This window comes from Patagioenas fasciata, chromosome 8 (genome assembly GCF_037038585.1).
Source record: "Patagioenas fasciata isolate bPatFas1 chromosome 8, bPatFas1.hap1, whole genome shotgun sequence".
Classification (NCBI taxonomy): Eukaryota; Metazoa; Chordata; class Aves; order Columbiformes; family Columbidae; genus Patagioenas; species Patagioenas fasciata.
The window spans coordinates 26,033,595-26,051,746 of NC_092527.1; the positions used below are offsets into that span (position 1 = coordinate 26,033,595).

Here is an 18,152-nt window from a genome sequence, read left to right on the forward strand (position 1 = left end):
ATCTATCTGCCTTATTTGTTTAGGGAACATCCTTAGAGATTCAATTAGAGCTATGTACAGATGCCTGATATGGTGTCTCCTCCTGGCAAGGCATGCTTTTACCAGCCTGGAGTTTAAAGTTATTCAATAAATTCTATGTTCTAATTTGGGCTCAACATGAAACTTTCTTCACCGATTCTGAGCAATAATTCAAGTAAGACATTTGATTTTCAAGGGAACTGGTCAGCTGCTGAAGTTTTTTAGAGAGTAAAAGTAGGCTGGATACATTGGAACAACATAAAAGTGGATTAAATTTCCATCACTAGTTTCCTCTGGAAGAAAGCGGTCCAAAAACATTGCACTTCAGGAAAGGTGTAAATAGTAAAGGCAAAAAGGAAAAAAAAATTGAAATTATCTGAGCTTAAAGGCAGCATCACACAGAGCACATCAAACTCAGTCTTCAACCAGCCCTTAGGCCATGAGGCACTTCAGGAGGAAGCAAGAAAGCATGCGGCCCTGGCAGGCAGAAATAGCAAAGCACAGTTCCCCCAAAATAGTATTTCTACTGCCCAACCAACTTGTAAAAGCCTCCACCAAACAGCTCTCCCAATATAACACACAAGAATACGGCAGCCTGTTAACATGTTAAATAAAATTAGATGCTGACATCCAAAATTTTGTAGATGGCTGTGACTATAAAAGCCTCAACTGAAGTCTACATTTAAACTTTTTAATTACTGATGAGATCTCAGTTTCAACAATCTATCATGACAAGACTTGCAAATACATCTACTTAGGTTTAGTGTGATGGCCTGGGTTTTTTTTTTGTTTTTTTGTTTGTTTGTTTGTTTAAAAACGAAATCCTTTATGGAGCAGTTGTATCATCTTCACCAGGTAAGTGTTTCTGATAACTGGCAATGACAAGACTACTCCTTCAGGGTTTTGTTTCTGGAAGGTTGTTTTAGGCTACCTTTTATGTTGCTTTGGTTACTGGGTTACAACTGGAGCAGCATGCTGCCAGTACTTTAAGCAAGGAGTGTTGCTCTGTTCCTTGAGATAATTGTGAACAGCTGAGCAATTGGATTTCCAACTCAGAAGTTACTTCCGAGAAGCAGCACTGTGAATCCCACGTGCGAGTCCAGAGTGAGTTAGCAGCATTCAGATTTGGGATGACTCCTAGAAGCAGGTGAATTAACTCCATCTCTTATTTTAACATGGTGACAAAATTGCATCAAAAACCTTTTGAAAGCTCACCAGATTTCCCCCCATTATAAAAGTGAAAAGGGCAAATGATGCAGTTTCATTAAATGGCTTCTTTCTCAGAGGCTGTCCTGAAGCCCTGCACAGGATTTGACACTGTGTATCTGGCTCTTCATCCGTCATCACACAGCTTAGTGCTGGGACCCTGGGCTCAAAAACTTCTGCCAACTAGATCTGCAAATACATTGATTTATACTTAGGGAGACTGCAGACTTAAACAAAGGAAAGCCATAATCATCCAAAGCTGGAAAACACGGTTATAAATATTGAAATACACACTTTTTCACTATAATAACATGAAAAAAGTTTTGAGTTTGTTTTTTTTATTTCCTCCCCTGTGAAACAACAGGGTGTTTGAAGAACATCTTAAAATGAGCGTATGTATGTATCTTATATACAAACAGTATATGTATATATTTTATATACAAACAGCCCTCTAAAATAGTTGCCATGAAATGGGTCTGAGGGCTTCTGTTAAAAAAAATACAGTATAGATGTACTTATAAAATCATCTCATGGAATATAAATGTGATCAATGCTGCTAATAAAAGGAGATTTTTGACCACTCAGAAAGAATGGAGGTGACATGATTTGCCACCAGGAGATTAATTTAATAACAGCAGAGCATACCAAACTCTGTGAGGGCCCAGTTGGGGAACAGCAAGCAATTTTTCATTAAAACAGAGAGGAAAAAAAAGAGGGATTAATGAGAAAAGATTTATCTGCTCTAAGTGGAGAATGTTGTGCTAACAAGTTCTCCATGGAAAGAGACGGGAGAGAAACTTTTAAAAAATTCTTACATGTTTGCCAGTGTTCATGCTGTATGTTTCCAAAGTGCATAGATACTAAGCTCACTAAACCCAGATGTAATAGTTGGTGATTCCCTCCAATGGAACTTAGAAAGTTTACAGGATAGTTAAATATAACTTACAGCATAAGCAATCAGCACAAAACATAATGCAAACTTTCAACTGCATTTATTAAATTAAATTTGAGGATAAAGAACATCTCACTCCTTAAGGAAATGAAAGACTACGGCTGCTTTAAGTGTTTTGTTTGAATGTTAAAAAGATTATGGATTGACCATACATGAAAATATCTACAGATATGCAAATTCAAAGACACACATGCACCATTGGTACATAACAAGCACACTAGGCAGCCTAGATCAAAAGGACAGGGCAAAATCAGTAAAACTACTGGTAGGGCAGAGGTAATCTAACCACAGTTGCGAGGTCAGAACATTTCTGTCTTGCCTTATTCTTTAAATCCTCAGCAAATAGATGACAGTTAATGGGAAAACTGTTGGCAGTCAAACGGAAATATGAATCGTCTTGCAATGACGATGTCTTATTCTACCTCACCCACCTTTTAACATCTATGCCAAAGGGGAGATTATAATAGGAAAGACTACATATCAAGAGAAAAAAATTAAGTACCGAAAACAGGACTACTCTCAATAGGATTAGCCCTCTTTATCCCATAAATACAAGAAATCACCCTCCTTTGTTTCAGTGCACACTGAAAAATCCCCAAACACCTACAGTTCAAGTTGCAGCTGCTCTGGAACCCCTGATGACTTGTTGTTTTGTTTCTCTTTCAGAATTTTCTGTATAGAAGCCCCTTGTGACTACAGCGGCAACACACTGGCTGAATTAACAGCACAAGGTAACACATACAAGATTATTTTTCTGTGAGAATGTTTTCTTCACAAAGAAAACCCCAAACCATCCCAGAAGCACACACATTTGCTTCTGTTCTAAATCAAAAAAGCTACACAGCCAGACTCAGGCAACGAAATAATATCTGCCATATTTTATGTATATGAATACCAAATCTTGGTTCTTCAATGCACACAACCCTCTGGTGCTTGAAATAAGTACCTGGCACTCAAATACCACCAGGGTATGAAGGCTCTCTAAGCATCTCCAGTGCACAGCACAGAAGGGTTTCTGGCCTGAGACCAAACTGTCTTTGCGCTCGGCTTAGCTAGTGCAGCTGTTGGGATCTTGGTTTAGTGCTTACTACAGTCATTATGACATAAAACAGCCTGAGCAAGGATCAAAATTTTGACTAATTTATCTCAGGGATAAATCTCAGTCATCTTGAGTTACCTGAGATTATGTGTGTAAGTTGTCTTCAGTAATTTAATTTTTATGTGCAGATTTCTCATAAAAAACACGTGTCTGCCTTACAACTGAAAAAGGACTAAGGCCTTTTGAGTAATATTGTGGAGAGGGACATCACAGCTGAGGGTGTGGGGTTTGCTCTGCCAAAGCTATCAGATATGGCTACACAAGTCACTTGGGCCTTTTGCTTTAGTTTCCTCTTTCCAAAATCCTTCAAAATTTTTATATAGACAAATGCAAGAACAAATAGGAGAACTTCACCTACTAATGAGATGAGGAGCCATATACAGAAAGAAAACTAGAACACATTTTATTTTAGCATTATTTTATACTTGGCTTACAACTGTTGAAATTACAATTGTTTACACTGAGTATGCACCTCCAATGATTTACTTCAATTTTTTGAGATTAAGCTTAAATACTTCTGCCATTTCTGAAAAATGCCAGAGAAAATACAGTTTGTGCAGATAAGCAGCTGCCATAAACGTATGGCATTTATGAAAACAGTCAAGTTCCCAGTGATCATTTTAACGAGTATTCTTGTGTAAATAAATTTAAAGGACATGTAAATAGGATATGAATTCTAAAAAGATAATTGAATAATTTATGCTTTGTAGCACATTCTTAATACTGCATTTATATTACTAAGTTACAGAATTTGATAAAATATACAAAATATTTCTATTGTACAATAAAAGCAAATAAATAATACAAACATTTTAGATTAAATGGGCTGTTTTGCTCGATTCCATTCATAAAGGAGATACATTTAACAAATTGGAGCTTCATCTATTGAAACCTTCTGTTGCAGCTACGCTTAGCGTGTCATTTTGTAACTCAATAAAAGATGCACCTGAAAGAGAATATTAATGCTTCTCACTTACTGACATTTCAGGTCGTATCAAAAACATAAACCCGAATGCTCATCTTCTGAGTGTTACAAATGCATTCTTAACAGTTTGGTATTGTTTTAGAGTCCTTACCCCCTTTTGTTTTAAAATGCTTCACTTACACAGATTTTAACACAACTTTTCAGAATTAATCATATAATGGATGACACACATGGTACCTTAAATGTAGAAAGTCCATAAAGTCTTGCAGTGTGAACAGTGACTTGAGAAATATTTGTAATGTTGGATATAAAATCTTCAAGGTATTTACAGGCTTGCTCCAGGTGTGTTGTGTTTATGATGATTTGAACAAGCTATAGAAGACAAAAATACTTGTAAAAATCCTTTTTGTATCAGCCATTGTCATTTGATTTTGTAAATGGTTACGTTCTTCAGCAACAATGCTACTATAAGTTAATTACAGTATTTCAGGTTACCACCTATTAATTGTTAGTTTTCAAGTCTGCTTTCAAACGCCACCAAGAAATAATACTATAGTTTATATACAAATGATGTGGTTTTAAAAACGAAGGCTACAGACACCTACTCAGTGAAATAAATCCAATTGATATTTTGGAATTTAAAAAGGGAAAATTAAGGAAAATATATAGTCCAAAGCAAATCACTGATTTGTACCATAAAAATAAATTTTAAAAAATTGCGATTAAAAAAATAATCAAATATAGTCTACAGAATGGTGCATTCCGAAGCTACGGAAGTTTAAAAATGAGGTTACCAACTCCTTCCTCCCCCAACAATGGTAACAATCTGCTTGTACACTATATGGTTTTATAAGCAGGACCTGCATTTCAATTCAGTTCACAAATAAGACAATGTACATAATGTGTAGTAACTGAAGTATCAGTATACGGTATCTTAATTCTCACTAAACATTCCTTTAGTGAACACTAATGTAATGCTTGGTAAAGTAAGTGTTCTCTTTTTAACATTTTTTCTCACAAAACTTAATGACTTAACAATGAAATAGTTCTAAAAAATACCAGTGAATTTATTTTCATATCCTTGAATATAAGTCTGTACCAATTTAGAGAACATAGAAAACTACACCTCAGAAAAATGGTATGGCTTGTCTTACTACCACGGCAATATATTATTTATAGACCTCTTTCCTCATCTTCTTCTTCTTGTTTTCATCTATACAAGAGGTTCTTGCAGTTTAAAAAGAACGTTCAATATGACATAACACTACCAGCAACAGCCTAAGTCCTTCTCAGTATGTTTCAGTCAGTATCTGCTATCTGCCAACACTGCCAGTCCCTGCACTGAATTTCAGACCTGACTCGCTGTCTCACTGTCTCTCCTTTCCAATAAACAAACTAAACCAAGAGTTCTGATGAAGAAACACCATGCACAAACCTATTATAATACTTTACTTTAATTTCAATTATTATAGAAAAAGTTTCATGTGTTAGTGTAAACTTGAAATTTTAGATTACTTGATCTGGTAGGTTTACTCCGAAACTTTCCACAGTTCATGTGTGAGAGATTTTCTCTCCCCTCCCTGACTTTTTTTTTTCCTTTTTTTTTTTTTTTTTGTTTTTAATGGGAAGTAAAAAAACTCAACAATGTGCTACTAATTGCTAGACTGAGGCAGAACACATGAACCACACTCCGTATGCAACCAAAGAAATAGGAGTTTTCAGCTTATTTCTTGCAAATCTCTGTTTATCATACAGGAGACAGAACTCGCACGTTGTCTCTCTCTCAAAAGGCATCACAGTGTAAACACACTTCCAACTAGACCCAATACTGTATTGTATTATTTATGTAACAGATATTGATGCTTTTTATGCTTCATCTTGCACCACTTTAATTTTTCAATCTTAAAGCAAACAGTACTTGTTTTCCTTACATAAATCTACATTTACAAGAATAGTTTTAGCACTAATTGTCCTAAAAACCACAGTTTTGAATATATGTTTAAAAACTTACCTCTGTTAAACCTATATGAGGTTTTTTAATTAGGTTCTGTAAACAACTACTTAGTGTTCTGGTAAGCAGCAAATTTGTAGATTTTCTGAGCATATCATCTATTTCTGTTGAGCTGAAAAGAAATATTTTTATAGCTATGCTGTACATGGCAATACTTCGACAATAATACTTAATATTTTTATTTTTTCCCTGCAAAGGAAACTTACCATGTTAAGAATTGCAATTAAGAATGTACATTTAATTTTTGGTTACTACAAGTGTTCCATGTTCTAACACACAGAACACCTCTTTCATTTAGCAAATTATCTGTTAACTGACTTTCAACACTGAAGCAAAACCTGTTATTTTTAGATTTCAGACATGCTTATTGACACAGGAGTTTGGAAAGAGTAATTTGTGGGTTTTAATGAGTTACTGACGAGGTCAACATGTGCTCATTAGTACGTGTAAATTATAAACAGTATCAATTAAGAATGTGTGAAAGCGAGTCATTTACATCTCTAACAGTGCAGAAGTGGGTGACCAGCCAGGAATACCTTCCAAATTTCAGATCTATGATTCTTATTTTCTGTAATTACAATAAAGCTTTTGTAGGCCACAAGAAGAAATGAAATGGAAGAACTGTGATGTTTTCCATCAGAAAGAGGTGGGATGGAAGAGGGAATGAGCATGCAGGCAGCACATTTGCAGGAGAAATCATTGCTAAGGAAACTCAGAGCACTGAGAAGGGAAAGACCATTTGAATTAATCAGGGATGCTACACAATTATTTCTAAAATGGTCAGTACCAAAATACATTTTCCAAATCTTTCATGCTTTGTTAAATAAATAAAATCTATATTCAAGCCAGTCAATACCAGTTAAAAAACCCCAGCAGTGTTTTAGACTGCTTAACATGCCAAGCTACCCTCACCTTCACCAAGCTACCTCCTATACAATACACATCTTGTATAGAATATATATACACACCTATTAAATATATGGTATGTCACTGGGAATCATAGAATAAATAGAAAGAATTATGTGTGTACATTATGATTATGTATGTAAATTACGAAACAAGCAGAGCTAGCAAGTACACAAGAAAATATATTTTCAATTTAATATATATTCTTAGGTCACCTGGAAGTTATAGGCTACCTTATAGTCACATTCCTGATACCTTAAGCTTACCTGCGGTGAAGTGACTCTGAAAACTTAAGGCTTGCATAAATAAATTCCTTAACCTGGATATAAATCTGAGGCACTGATTGAGACATTGGAAGCTTTTTCGGAAAGGATTGCTGTGAAAAGAAAAAATAACACTATAATACACTTGAAACATTCTAAGGACACCTTGGTATTAAATGCAACAATTAGAAAGACACTTAATGCTATCAATACTTTAATCTGTCTTAAGCTCTTCTGTTTTTCATCACATACAGTGGTATGCATTGAGCTGACTTATACATCTGTTTCAATAGCTTATAAACAAAATAGAACTTTAGCACTTATTTAAGTTCCAATAAAATTTGGAGAATTTATGTAACTTAAGATCCCTCTGTAGAAAGCAATTTACACACACAGCAACAGGTCTCAAGCCACTTCTAATCGGGATGAACAAGACAGATCTAAATGGGATGAGAAGTTCAAACATGCAAATTTCTTTTGGCAAAGAAAGCAGTGAAAAAAAAAAAAAGGGTGTGACATATTCAGTACACCTGGGATTTTCAAAACATCCTGTGTATGTTTAGGCATGTACATTTACTATCATGTATCTATTTCTCTCAATGGCTCACAACACCAAAGCAGTTGGAATTATTTCCAACAATCTGGATTAACATGTGGGAAATATTAGTAGTCTGTAAGAATAAAATCAACCTTCTTACTTCAGTTTTTAAACCAGTATTGTGTTTGGGAGGACAAAAAGAAATACACTCAACTAAATCTACACAGACCAAATAGATATTTCCACATTGAATACATAATTTTTGAAATCTGCCAAAGAATTGATTTTCTGTTTAATCTATGACTGGTGCATGAGAAAAATAATTAACAACTGGTATCATCCCTGAAGAATTCCATTTCCTCTAAAAAAGCATTAATCAACAGCAGCTTAACATTTGTCTATTAAAAAACAAGACAAAACAGATTAACTTGACATTCTCCTAATCATACCCCTTTATTTAAGATCAGTTAGTGCAACAGTTATGTGGTGTAAGTGCCAGGCTTTCGTGTCATTGAATAGAGGCAGCAAATGCTTCTTTAACAATAAAATTTACTTTAAATATATGTTCATCTGATTTAAGCAATTACTTTTTACAGATAAAACAAGTGCTATTACATACAACTGTTTCAGACCATTACAATAGTTTGTCAGCAGGGCTTGAGTCTCAACCTTCAGATATTCAACGGTCTAAGAGATGCAGTTCTTTATCCTCTACAGTGTCTGGCCAGTACAGGAAGACACAACACTGCTTGTCTGCTTATTCGAGTAGGCAGCAAGAAAAAAACAAAAAAACAACAGAGATGCAAGCCAACTGTTTCACTTCTGAATACAGAAAGATGATATAATCAAACCATGATGGTTTGGCACATTCAATCTAAACATCAGAGTGCAGACAAGACTATTTTGTCCAGTCAGATTGGATTTGCTATATTAAAAATCTAGTTGGTTCTGGTCATAATTCTGCATAATGTGCTGCAACTCCTATGATAAACTTACCTGTAAAATGTGAGGGTGATTCATCCTAATCTACCGTTAAAAATGAAACATTCACATTCATATCTTTTTATACTAAATTGAGAGAACTGGGCATTTCCAAAGGTGAAATTCCCCTTGATCAGAGATGCATCAAATGAAGTGAGGCCTCTGGGGTGTCTCTTCCTCTCTTACAGGCTCCTTTGGTGACTAACCTGAACTTACATATCTCTTATTTTAAAAAAAACAATTAAATTAACCCACCCAATAGGATCTCCTAGTGCCTTACAGCCCAAGGCAAGAACGGAGAAGGGAACTCGATGAGACTATAAACAGCAACCAACAGAAGTAATTTGGGAGCATTTATAAAGTTTCCCCTCCATGTGGATTCCCTGCTATCTAATACCACATAAGGTAACACTGCAGTCTTTTCTTTCAGCAGATACACTTAACGAGTCTTTCTCCTCTACCCCACAGCCTAGTTGACAAAACTTTTAAGACCTCAGCTACCTTTGGGAGACCTGCCTCTTTGCTGAATCTGGTAGAAGTCAATTAAACTGTTTCAAAAATTGCCAGGACATAAGAAAAATAGCTCAGACTGCCTTATTTCTAATGACGTCCTTCTGCTTTACATGTAGGTTTCAAAGCTCTAATCAGAGATATGTAAAAGAAGTTAGCTCGATTTTACAGATTAATTAACAGGAACAGCAAGATGTGAAATGACCCACCGGCACCATGCAGCTGGTCAATGATAGAGTTGGGAACAGAATCCAGCCTGATTTCCAGCTTTACTCTCAAGCTCACCAGTCCAAAAACTAAGAATCAGTGAGATTCTGCTCATAAAATATATACAAAAAGTGTTGCTCACTATGAAATAGAAATCCCTCTCTGTGTCATAAACCAAAATGAAAATTGTTGGGTACAGAGAACACGTTTTCCTTCTGGTGAAATTAGAGCCAAAGCTTTGTATTAATCATACATACGTGTAACTACACATGCCTACACAAGTAACGTCCACACACATACGCCAATTCAATCAGACAGAGAGTGAGGCTAGCAGATTAAATTATTTAGTGCAAGTTAAAAATCTCTGCAATTTATTAGTAAAATATGTCATGCTAAATTGTATCCAGGGTGTGGTATACTTCCAACGCTGTAAGGGATTTCCATTCTCTTCATCCTATTTTAGTATTATAATGCTAAGTAAATGAATTGGATGTAGGAAAGCACCCAGCAAGCACTCTGGAGTCTTACTGAAAAATCAGCATAAAACCCACCTTTGGTTTTCATTGTCACTGCAATACTGTATTAACAGCAGCTGTTACATTTGCCTGGTAAATCACAGAATTAGAGTATCTTTTTACTTTTGCAGATATCTGTAGTGACAGATCATGTACAAACCTGCTTCCCTCCACAGCGGGTACTCCTACTGCCATGTGGTTCTTAGATTCAGTTCACCTCTACAGATTTCATCATGGGCCTGTTATTTCTTCACTGGTATTACCAAAACCATATTTGAACAGCAGAACATATTAATCACCTTTCTGTGAAAGGTGTTTGTAGTGAAAGAATGGCTAAGGATATTAAAGATTAGCCTATTGGAATGTTAGTATGGCAGAATTATTTACAGTCCCTTCATGTTTATTTTACCACATGTGCTCAAACACAAATAATTAATTTAAAAAATGAAATACAAAAGTTGCTGTTTCTAACAGATCTGTGTTTTACAGGTATTTTTGCACTACTACAGCATATAATACACTGCGAGTTACTAAACCAAATGAGTTGCAACAAAATTTAAGTTAACTAATTAAAGACAGACTGTATTATAATTACATAAAGACTGTATCAATTAAAGTGTATTATTAATTTGTTTACAAAACAATGGGTTTCATTATTCACTCAAACATCAGTGCAGATGACTAAAGCTTTAATTTTCATATTTATTTATGACTGGATAATTACACACAAAGGTGGTAATTTAGCCTCTTAATCTACCTAGCTTTTCAAATTTTAATTACTTTTTAATTATAAAAATAATGACTGTACCAACTGTCCTTAACTCTATTTCGGCAAACTTTAATTACATAAAACTTTTCCTTACCTTATCAAATTCAGGATCTTGAAAAGGAAATTTGCTTATAACTGTTTTGTATTCCTCTTCGTTTCCTACAGGAATAGGGCTGTAGTTGTCTGCTTCAAAAATATCCCTGGTGAATCAGTCAGTAAAGTGAAAAATAATTAGTACATGTAATTTATTTACAGTATTTTCCAGTGTGAAAACATGTACATGAATATGAATTTTACTACCACACTTGCGTGTGCAGCTTCAAAAAGTTATGAGCTACAACCATTACGATTTCAGACATCCAGACTATTTTTAGACTAATTTGAAAGCATATGCCAACTATTTATACCCTGTCTAATCACAGAGAACAAATAGCTGAAAGCATTTTAATATGTATGACTCAAAGCATAATACATCATAGGAACTTTAGTTGAACTAGTCTACTCTGGAGTAAACCATAATGAGATACTTGTTAATTACCACATGAATTATGGTAGTCTACACTTTGCCTGCACTGAAGCAAATATTCAGTGTTTCCCTGAGGTACCACAGCTACATGTAGTCAATACAGATGACTCAGGGAACTTCAACTAGGCATGTGGTTACAGCTTTATTTAAGTACCTTCTGGACTTCTCTACTACTCCATTGACCACAGTAGGAGTCCAGAGAGCATTAGAACCTTAGACACTAGACTTAACCAGTCAACTTATTTTTAAGGTTTTCCATAATACAGTGTAACTCTTTTTTATGGTAAACAACGCCTGCACATTTAGCTGTCATGCTCCAGTTGCAAACAGGCTTTGGAGTACTATCCCAAGCTGCCCTGTTCCTGGGATTACAATCTACACAATCAAATTATTCAAAGGAATAGGTAGAAACCAACCTACATCAAAAAAACATGAAGATGCACTGGTAATGTCAGTAGTCTGTCAGGGAGATACACATATCAGCTAACTGTAAACATTAAGATAACCCGAACTAGGAACGTAATGCCCTATTCCAATAGCCTAGAGCAATTAGGTTCCTAATGAAAAAAAAACAGGCATCTCTCTCCTGCATGTTTCTTGAATAATGTCTCTTTGAAGACCTTCCTTCTCTGTGTTAACTACAGAAGTTGTCCTCAACGGCTCTTCCCCTGAATATTAGTTACATGTGATGAATGCCTTAGTGCTACCCAATCTGAAATTCAGATACAGATTGTGCTAATCAATTATTCCAAAATCACAACTCTATTAAAAAACAAAACTAAACAAAACAACAAACCTTTAAGAAAAAAACCCAGATACAATACAAATAGAATTATTTTGAAATACTAACCTGAACAATCCAGACCACTTTTTAAGAAGTGTTTCATTGTACTGGTCTCTAATCTCAAATAAAAGATCAAATAGTCGATTCACAGGAAAACCATAACCCTAAGGTATAAAAATGAAAAGAGTGGGTAATTCAAAAACACAACACAACACTTCAGGACTCTGAGACGAGACTTTTTGAATCTTGCCACATCTATAAAAAATATTATTGTACTCTAAACGCACCACTGCACTTAGAAGATTATATATCAAATTTTTACCAAATACTTAATACTATGCTTTTGGTTTTTGGGCAGAAATTTGTCCTGTTTCTCTGTAGCATTTTAACTTGCTATTTATGCATACAACTAATCTTTTTTATCAGTCTGTTAAACATTGCAAGAATACTTGCCTATGATGTTCATTTGGTCTTTCAGCTAGAGAGCTAATGATAATTGGAATGCTGTTCTTCTTAAGAGCAGAAGTAAAGCATTTACAAAAGACAAAAACACATACAAATTACAAAGCTAACATTAATTTTGCATAGATATGAATAAGTGGATGCCAGCTGGATATCCCAGAATGCATAATTTAGTTGGTAATACTGAAAAAGAGGAACCAAGGTGAGAAATACAAATATTTTAAAAATATTACTCTGTAGTTTTGTTCTTGGTTCATATATATGACATCAGGGAAATCCAAAGCATTGCACTTATCTAGAGGAAAAAATTGACTCTAGGAATTTCCGTTAAACTACTAATATAACATGTACTGGCTACAATACATACCTGCAAAGTATCAGCAAATACTACAATAAGATTCTTCAGTTCCAGAACAAGGTCAGGATCACTGCAATATGACTGAAATTGAGAAATTCTGGTTTTGTTAAAAGGATTTAAAATATGGGACATTTGTTTTCAAAGAATATTAACACAGAAGGTTAAACTCTCCAGCCTTATCACTTTACATGATGGACTGGCTATCAATAAAAGCTCAGAAAAAGTAAATTAAAAATAAACTAATATATGTGAGTCAAATAAGATCAGTATGTTGTACTGAGATTCAAAACCAGCAAACCACATTAATTTCAGTGGAATATAGGCACATATCAAAGTGCTTCGCTAAATCAACATCAGAGAGGTTTCCACAGAACATTGTTTGGAACACTAACTAGTGTGAACTGTGCCACCTCTGACAGTTTGCCAGCTGTGTGTGGAAAACACTATAAAATACTTTCTAAATAAGTTCAAATTACAAATTTTATGGCAAAAAGACAAGACATCAAGTTATTTACTAAATGATCAAAGTCTGATTTTCAGAAGTGTGGAGTCCTGCAACTAATGCTTTCACCTCAGCTTCAGTATTTGCAATACCGGATAAAGTAAAAAGATATTTATATTGAAATAATTTAAAGCAGTATGAGAATATAATATTGGTTAGAGACTACAAATGCCTGTTTCAACTTTTTTTTTTTTTTTCAATTTTTTGCTCTTAGCATACTTTAATAAAGTAAGGGTTTGGTTTACAATACCCCAGAAGACAACATACACTTATCTAAACAACAGTCTGTACTAAGATGATTTTAGAAACAGATTGTGACAGAACCAGTTTTGATGGGAGTTATGCATTTTGAGAAAAAATAGTGATCAACATGACAAGACACTGAAGAGTTCTTTAGAGACTACAGTACTTCCACTCCTTAAATCACCATATTCTTACATGGTGTATAAATCCATACACAATCAATTAATTTGCAAAGTATTTAGCTTAAAAACCACTGAATATATCTCAATTTATCCTAATCTTCTGAAATGAATTAAAAAGTATGAGAACATCTCATGTACCAGAGATCAGCAAAGGTCCTATGATAAAACTATAGTTGCAATCTGAACTTTTTTCTCATTTTCCTCAGTATATGTGAAATGTAAAATATTCCTTGAATTAAAGGCCAACTGTAATAAAAATAACATTGCAAAGAGGAACTGAGAAAGATAAAACTCTTGTATTTTTTCCAATAGTATAAGTTATACCAATAGCAAACTCTGAAGCAATTTACTATCAGTCAGTCTAACTGAACACTGTATTCCATTGGTTTCCACAGAGGAATAAGAAATAGCAGTTATTCAGCATCATGGGAGCTCAGATAGAAATGGAACTTTAGAAGACACACTTCAAATGTACTGAAATACTCAGCTGATACAGAATTACAATCTAACACCTCCAAAGATCTTTCTAATACCTTTATTTCAACATAAACATATTACTACTATAGCACTGAAGAGATAGCTCCAAGGGTTTTCCTGGTGGAGTTTATTTTGGAAACACAGCATTTGGAATGATAATTAGGAACTATTTCCTGGTGGTGTTTTCAGTGCTGAACTATTCAATCTGATCTAATGAAGAGGTCAGTTGAGACTAATGAGGAAGGATTGCAATAATAACAGCAGATTAACTCTGCATATTCTAAACTGCTGGACTAAGAGAAGGTTTGGAAGACCCAGTGAGTTGTAAATCAGTGGAGGATTATGCAAATAGCCCATGGCTGTGGATCACAGCCTGATACTGTTGGGTAAAACAAAAGCTTGGCAGGCTCCCTCCCAAATCTGAGCAATTTTTAATCACCAGGAAAAGAAAACATGAGAGAGGTGTAATTTTTCACTTTGTTACTATCCCAGCTTTAAATATGCAGAGTTCTGATGTAAGACAATTTAAACTGCAGCACTGATAAGACTTCTCACTTACTGAATGTGTTCTAAGAACAGCAATGATCTTGGAAAGGGCCATGTTCCAGAGTTCATCAGTGTATGTTCTAGTTACCAGTCCCTGGGTTACATGTAAAATGTGGTCTTCTACTACAAAGAAACTAAAACAAAATAATGCTTAAATTATTAAGTTGTTTTCTAGTAGAACAAATTCTACCATTTCACACAAACATAGTCGAACCCTTTGGTCGGTTTGGTGTCCTGCCTTGCCCAGCATGAAGTCAAAATGTGAAAAGTTTGTTTCATGCCAGCTGGAGCCCAGGCTGCTGGAGGGTCCTGATACAATCTGGATGCTCTTCCCCACTCAAAGCAACAACCACCCAACAACAACAACAACAACATCCAGCAACAATCACCCACACAATTTGTGCAGAAGAAAGTTTTTGGACAAAGGGAGAACAGAGGGTGAATTAAGAATCAATATAGGAAAAGTGAAATAAATCTTCATTTAGAGAACTTACCCTACAATTTGACTGAAGTATCTTCTATAGCCTTCTACTGTTTCATGCTTTCAGCGAAAAAGAAAACAAGTTTAGGAATAAAAATACCACTAAGTGTTAAGTACAACCCAAGTAAATGCAAAAACAAATGTATTGGTTACCATGCTTGACTGCGGCTGCAGAACTAATCTTGCTTGTTTCCTTCTTTGTTTTCTGTAGTAATTCTCAAATATTTCTCCATCACCCTAAAACAAGACAAAAGTAGTTAGAACGAGAACATTGTCACAGTATGAAAAAGGCACTTCTTAAACTAAAGGTAGAATTTTCTTAAACTAAGGCACACATTTTTCATTTATTTCACACACAGACATCCAGCTGACACCAGCAAAGTTTTGCATGCATCAGATATGCAAAAATTATATCTTTAAGTAGCCCACAGAATGTACTGTAAATAAAAATGTTGCCTATATGCCTACATTTTGTCAAACCCTATTATGCATTTTAAGCAATATTCATGTTTTTAAACTAAAGCTTTCAGAGTATGTTAATATTTATAGACAAGACATATTACCCATTACTCTGCTGAAATTCATTGTCCCCTAAAATGTTTCTCTAGGTTATTCAAGAAACTAACTGCATTGTAAAGTTAAGTCACAAGAACGTTTCTGCAAATATTGGATATATCTGAACACTGCCCGCATTAGCTTTGCCTGAGAAAAAAAACAAACCAAAACAAAAAACACACATTAGATTTATTTAATATTTGCTTATTCGCTTTGGAATTCGTGACGATAAGGACTGTGGATTTGGATTTTCCTCCTATCACTGTCCTCAAAAATACAATATCCTTTGTGCCTACTGATTATATTGAGAGGAATTCAAGGGACATCCTACCCATCTCATTAAGATGACCACTCAGTAGAAACTATCTGTCCATTTGAAATCAGTGCTACATTGACTCATCTACCTACTTAACGCAATGTAATTTGTATGCAAGCAAAATAAAGCAGCTTAGCATTTTTGAGGTTTGTTTTTACTTCATGAGCCTTTTATTAGGCCAGTGCTATTTAGAATTCCATTACTTGGGCTTCCAAAAATATTTGAATCAAATTATAAGAGAGATTATATATTACTAAGACAGGATTACCTACCTAACTCCTTTATAAGATTGAAGAAAACGTAAACTTAGTATTTCAAGTTCGTAATGAACATTGTGTCATTTTAAGAAACACTGCTAATCTAACAAAATCTAAAAGCAAAAAAAGAAACTTGGCTTAAAAACAACAAAAAACCCGACTTGAAACGGAGATGCAAATTTACCAGAACACTTCCTGTTGCAGCAGAACTTTATCCAGTGTGCTATAACATCATTTTAGGTGATGCTAGCAGAAAAGACAGAAGCCCTATTCTGAAGACATCAACAATTCTTTTTTCTAAGAGGCTAAGGACCTTTGATACCAGAGAGCACTTCAGGTTCTTTTCTGTCCTCAGTAAATTTGGAAGCTGGCAAACTTTCAGTGCAAACCCAAAGGGCATCTCCTTGGATCAAGGATCAAACATCAACATCCTTGTCAAAGTAAAAAACGTAATCACATTAAATGTCATGTATTAATTTTATTCCTGTTATTTTATTACACTAAAGGAAAAATAAGTAGATGTTGTCAGTTGGTGTATTTAACTTTACACATTATTTTTTATATGTTATTTCACACTTTTTTCCTCTGTAAAAATAAATGATCCATTCTTTTTTAATAGTTCTGGCAGCCTGTATTTCTGTCCCTCCTGTTCTTTTCATTGAGATGAATAATTACTGATGTAATTATTGATGGTTTTGTTTGGATTTCTTCTTCTTTAAAAAAAAAAAAATAACAGTGAGATAATACTTTAAATGTTATTTCAACATATAAGCTTCCACGTTACACGCTACACGTGTTCCATAGAAATAAGATAACCCAGCCTCAGTGCTTGAAGCCAGGAGGAACAGAGATTGTAGGATTAGCAATACTTAAAATTATTTAATCTATATGCACCGATCCTTATTCTGTAGGTAATCTGGCTTCAGAAGTAACTGAGACACACGAAAGTGAGAAAATAATAAATAGTTTGTTACCAAGCTTCCCCCCAAAAGTTTTCATCCTTGTTAGCTTGTTCTAATTCTTTTATAGCAGCTAAACTGGGCTATTGTGTCTTTGTCACTGAATTCAATTTAATCTGCCCGAGCACAGCCTGTCACAACCTCCATTTTTCGCTTGCTATTTTGCAGACTGACTATTCCTATCTTTTGTAATATTGATCATTTCCCCCCAAACATCTGTATACCTTGGAACACTTGGTGGAACTGCAAAAGTGCTGACACCACTATTGAGGCAGACATACATATTTTATGCGTATTCTTAAGAACACTTTTGTCATTAATGTCTTGCTGTGTATCCTTTACTGTGCATATATAATAAAACACACAGTCATGTCCTGAGTGTCTATGTTCAACCCACCTCAGCTGGTTCATCCAGAACTACCACTACTAAAAGCAATATGTTTTTTGGGACTTATTAAAGTATGAAAAATACAAAAATGAACATTCAGCTTCAAAAAGTAAAATACCTTTTGAAGTGACCTTAATACATACCAAAACTGAGTAGATATGCAAGCACCTATAGACTGGGGAAAAGTCTACAAGATCTTGAGCAGTTAAAACCTGA

General features: G+C 34.8%; 1 protein-coding gene across 11 annotated transcripts in view; it reads right to left on the bottom strand.

Moving 5' to 3' along the window:
* Positions 1 to 18,152, bottom strand: part of EXOC6 (exocyst complex component 6) — a 94,052-nt gene that overhangs the window by 42,989 nt on the left and 32,911 nt on the right. For all 11 annotated transcript variants that reach the window (XM_071812002.1, XM_065843362.2, XM_065843367.2 and 8 more), the window contains 10 exons: positions 18,080 to 18,148; positions 15,615 to 15,698; positions 15,475 to 15,521; positions 14,994 to 15,114; positions 13,040 to 13,111; positions 12,277 to 12,374; positions 10,995 to 11,100; positions 7,384 to 7,493; positions 6,212 to 6,323; positions 4,438 to 4,572 (listed from right to left, as the gene is read on the bottom strand). In XM_071812002.1, the coding sequence (XP_071668103.1) occupies positions 4,438 to 4,572; positions 6,212 to 6,323; positions 7,384 to 7,493; positions 10,995 to 11,100; positions 12,277 to 12,374; positions 13,040 to 13,111; positions 14,994 to 15,114; positions 15,475 to 15,521; positions 15,615 to 15,698; positions 18,080 to 18,148 (954 nt within the window). The remainder of the gene's footprint in view (positions 1 to 4,437; positions 4,573 to 6,211; positions 6,324 to 7,383; positions 7,494 to 10,994; positions 11,101 to 12,276; positions 12,375 to 13,039; positions 13,112 to 14,993; positions 15,115 to 15,474; positions 15,522 to 15,614; positions 15,699 to 18,079; positions 18,149 to 18,152) is intronic.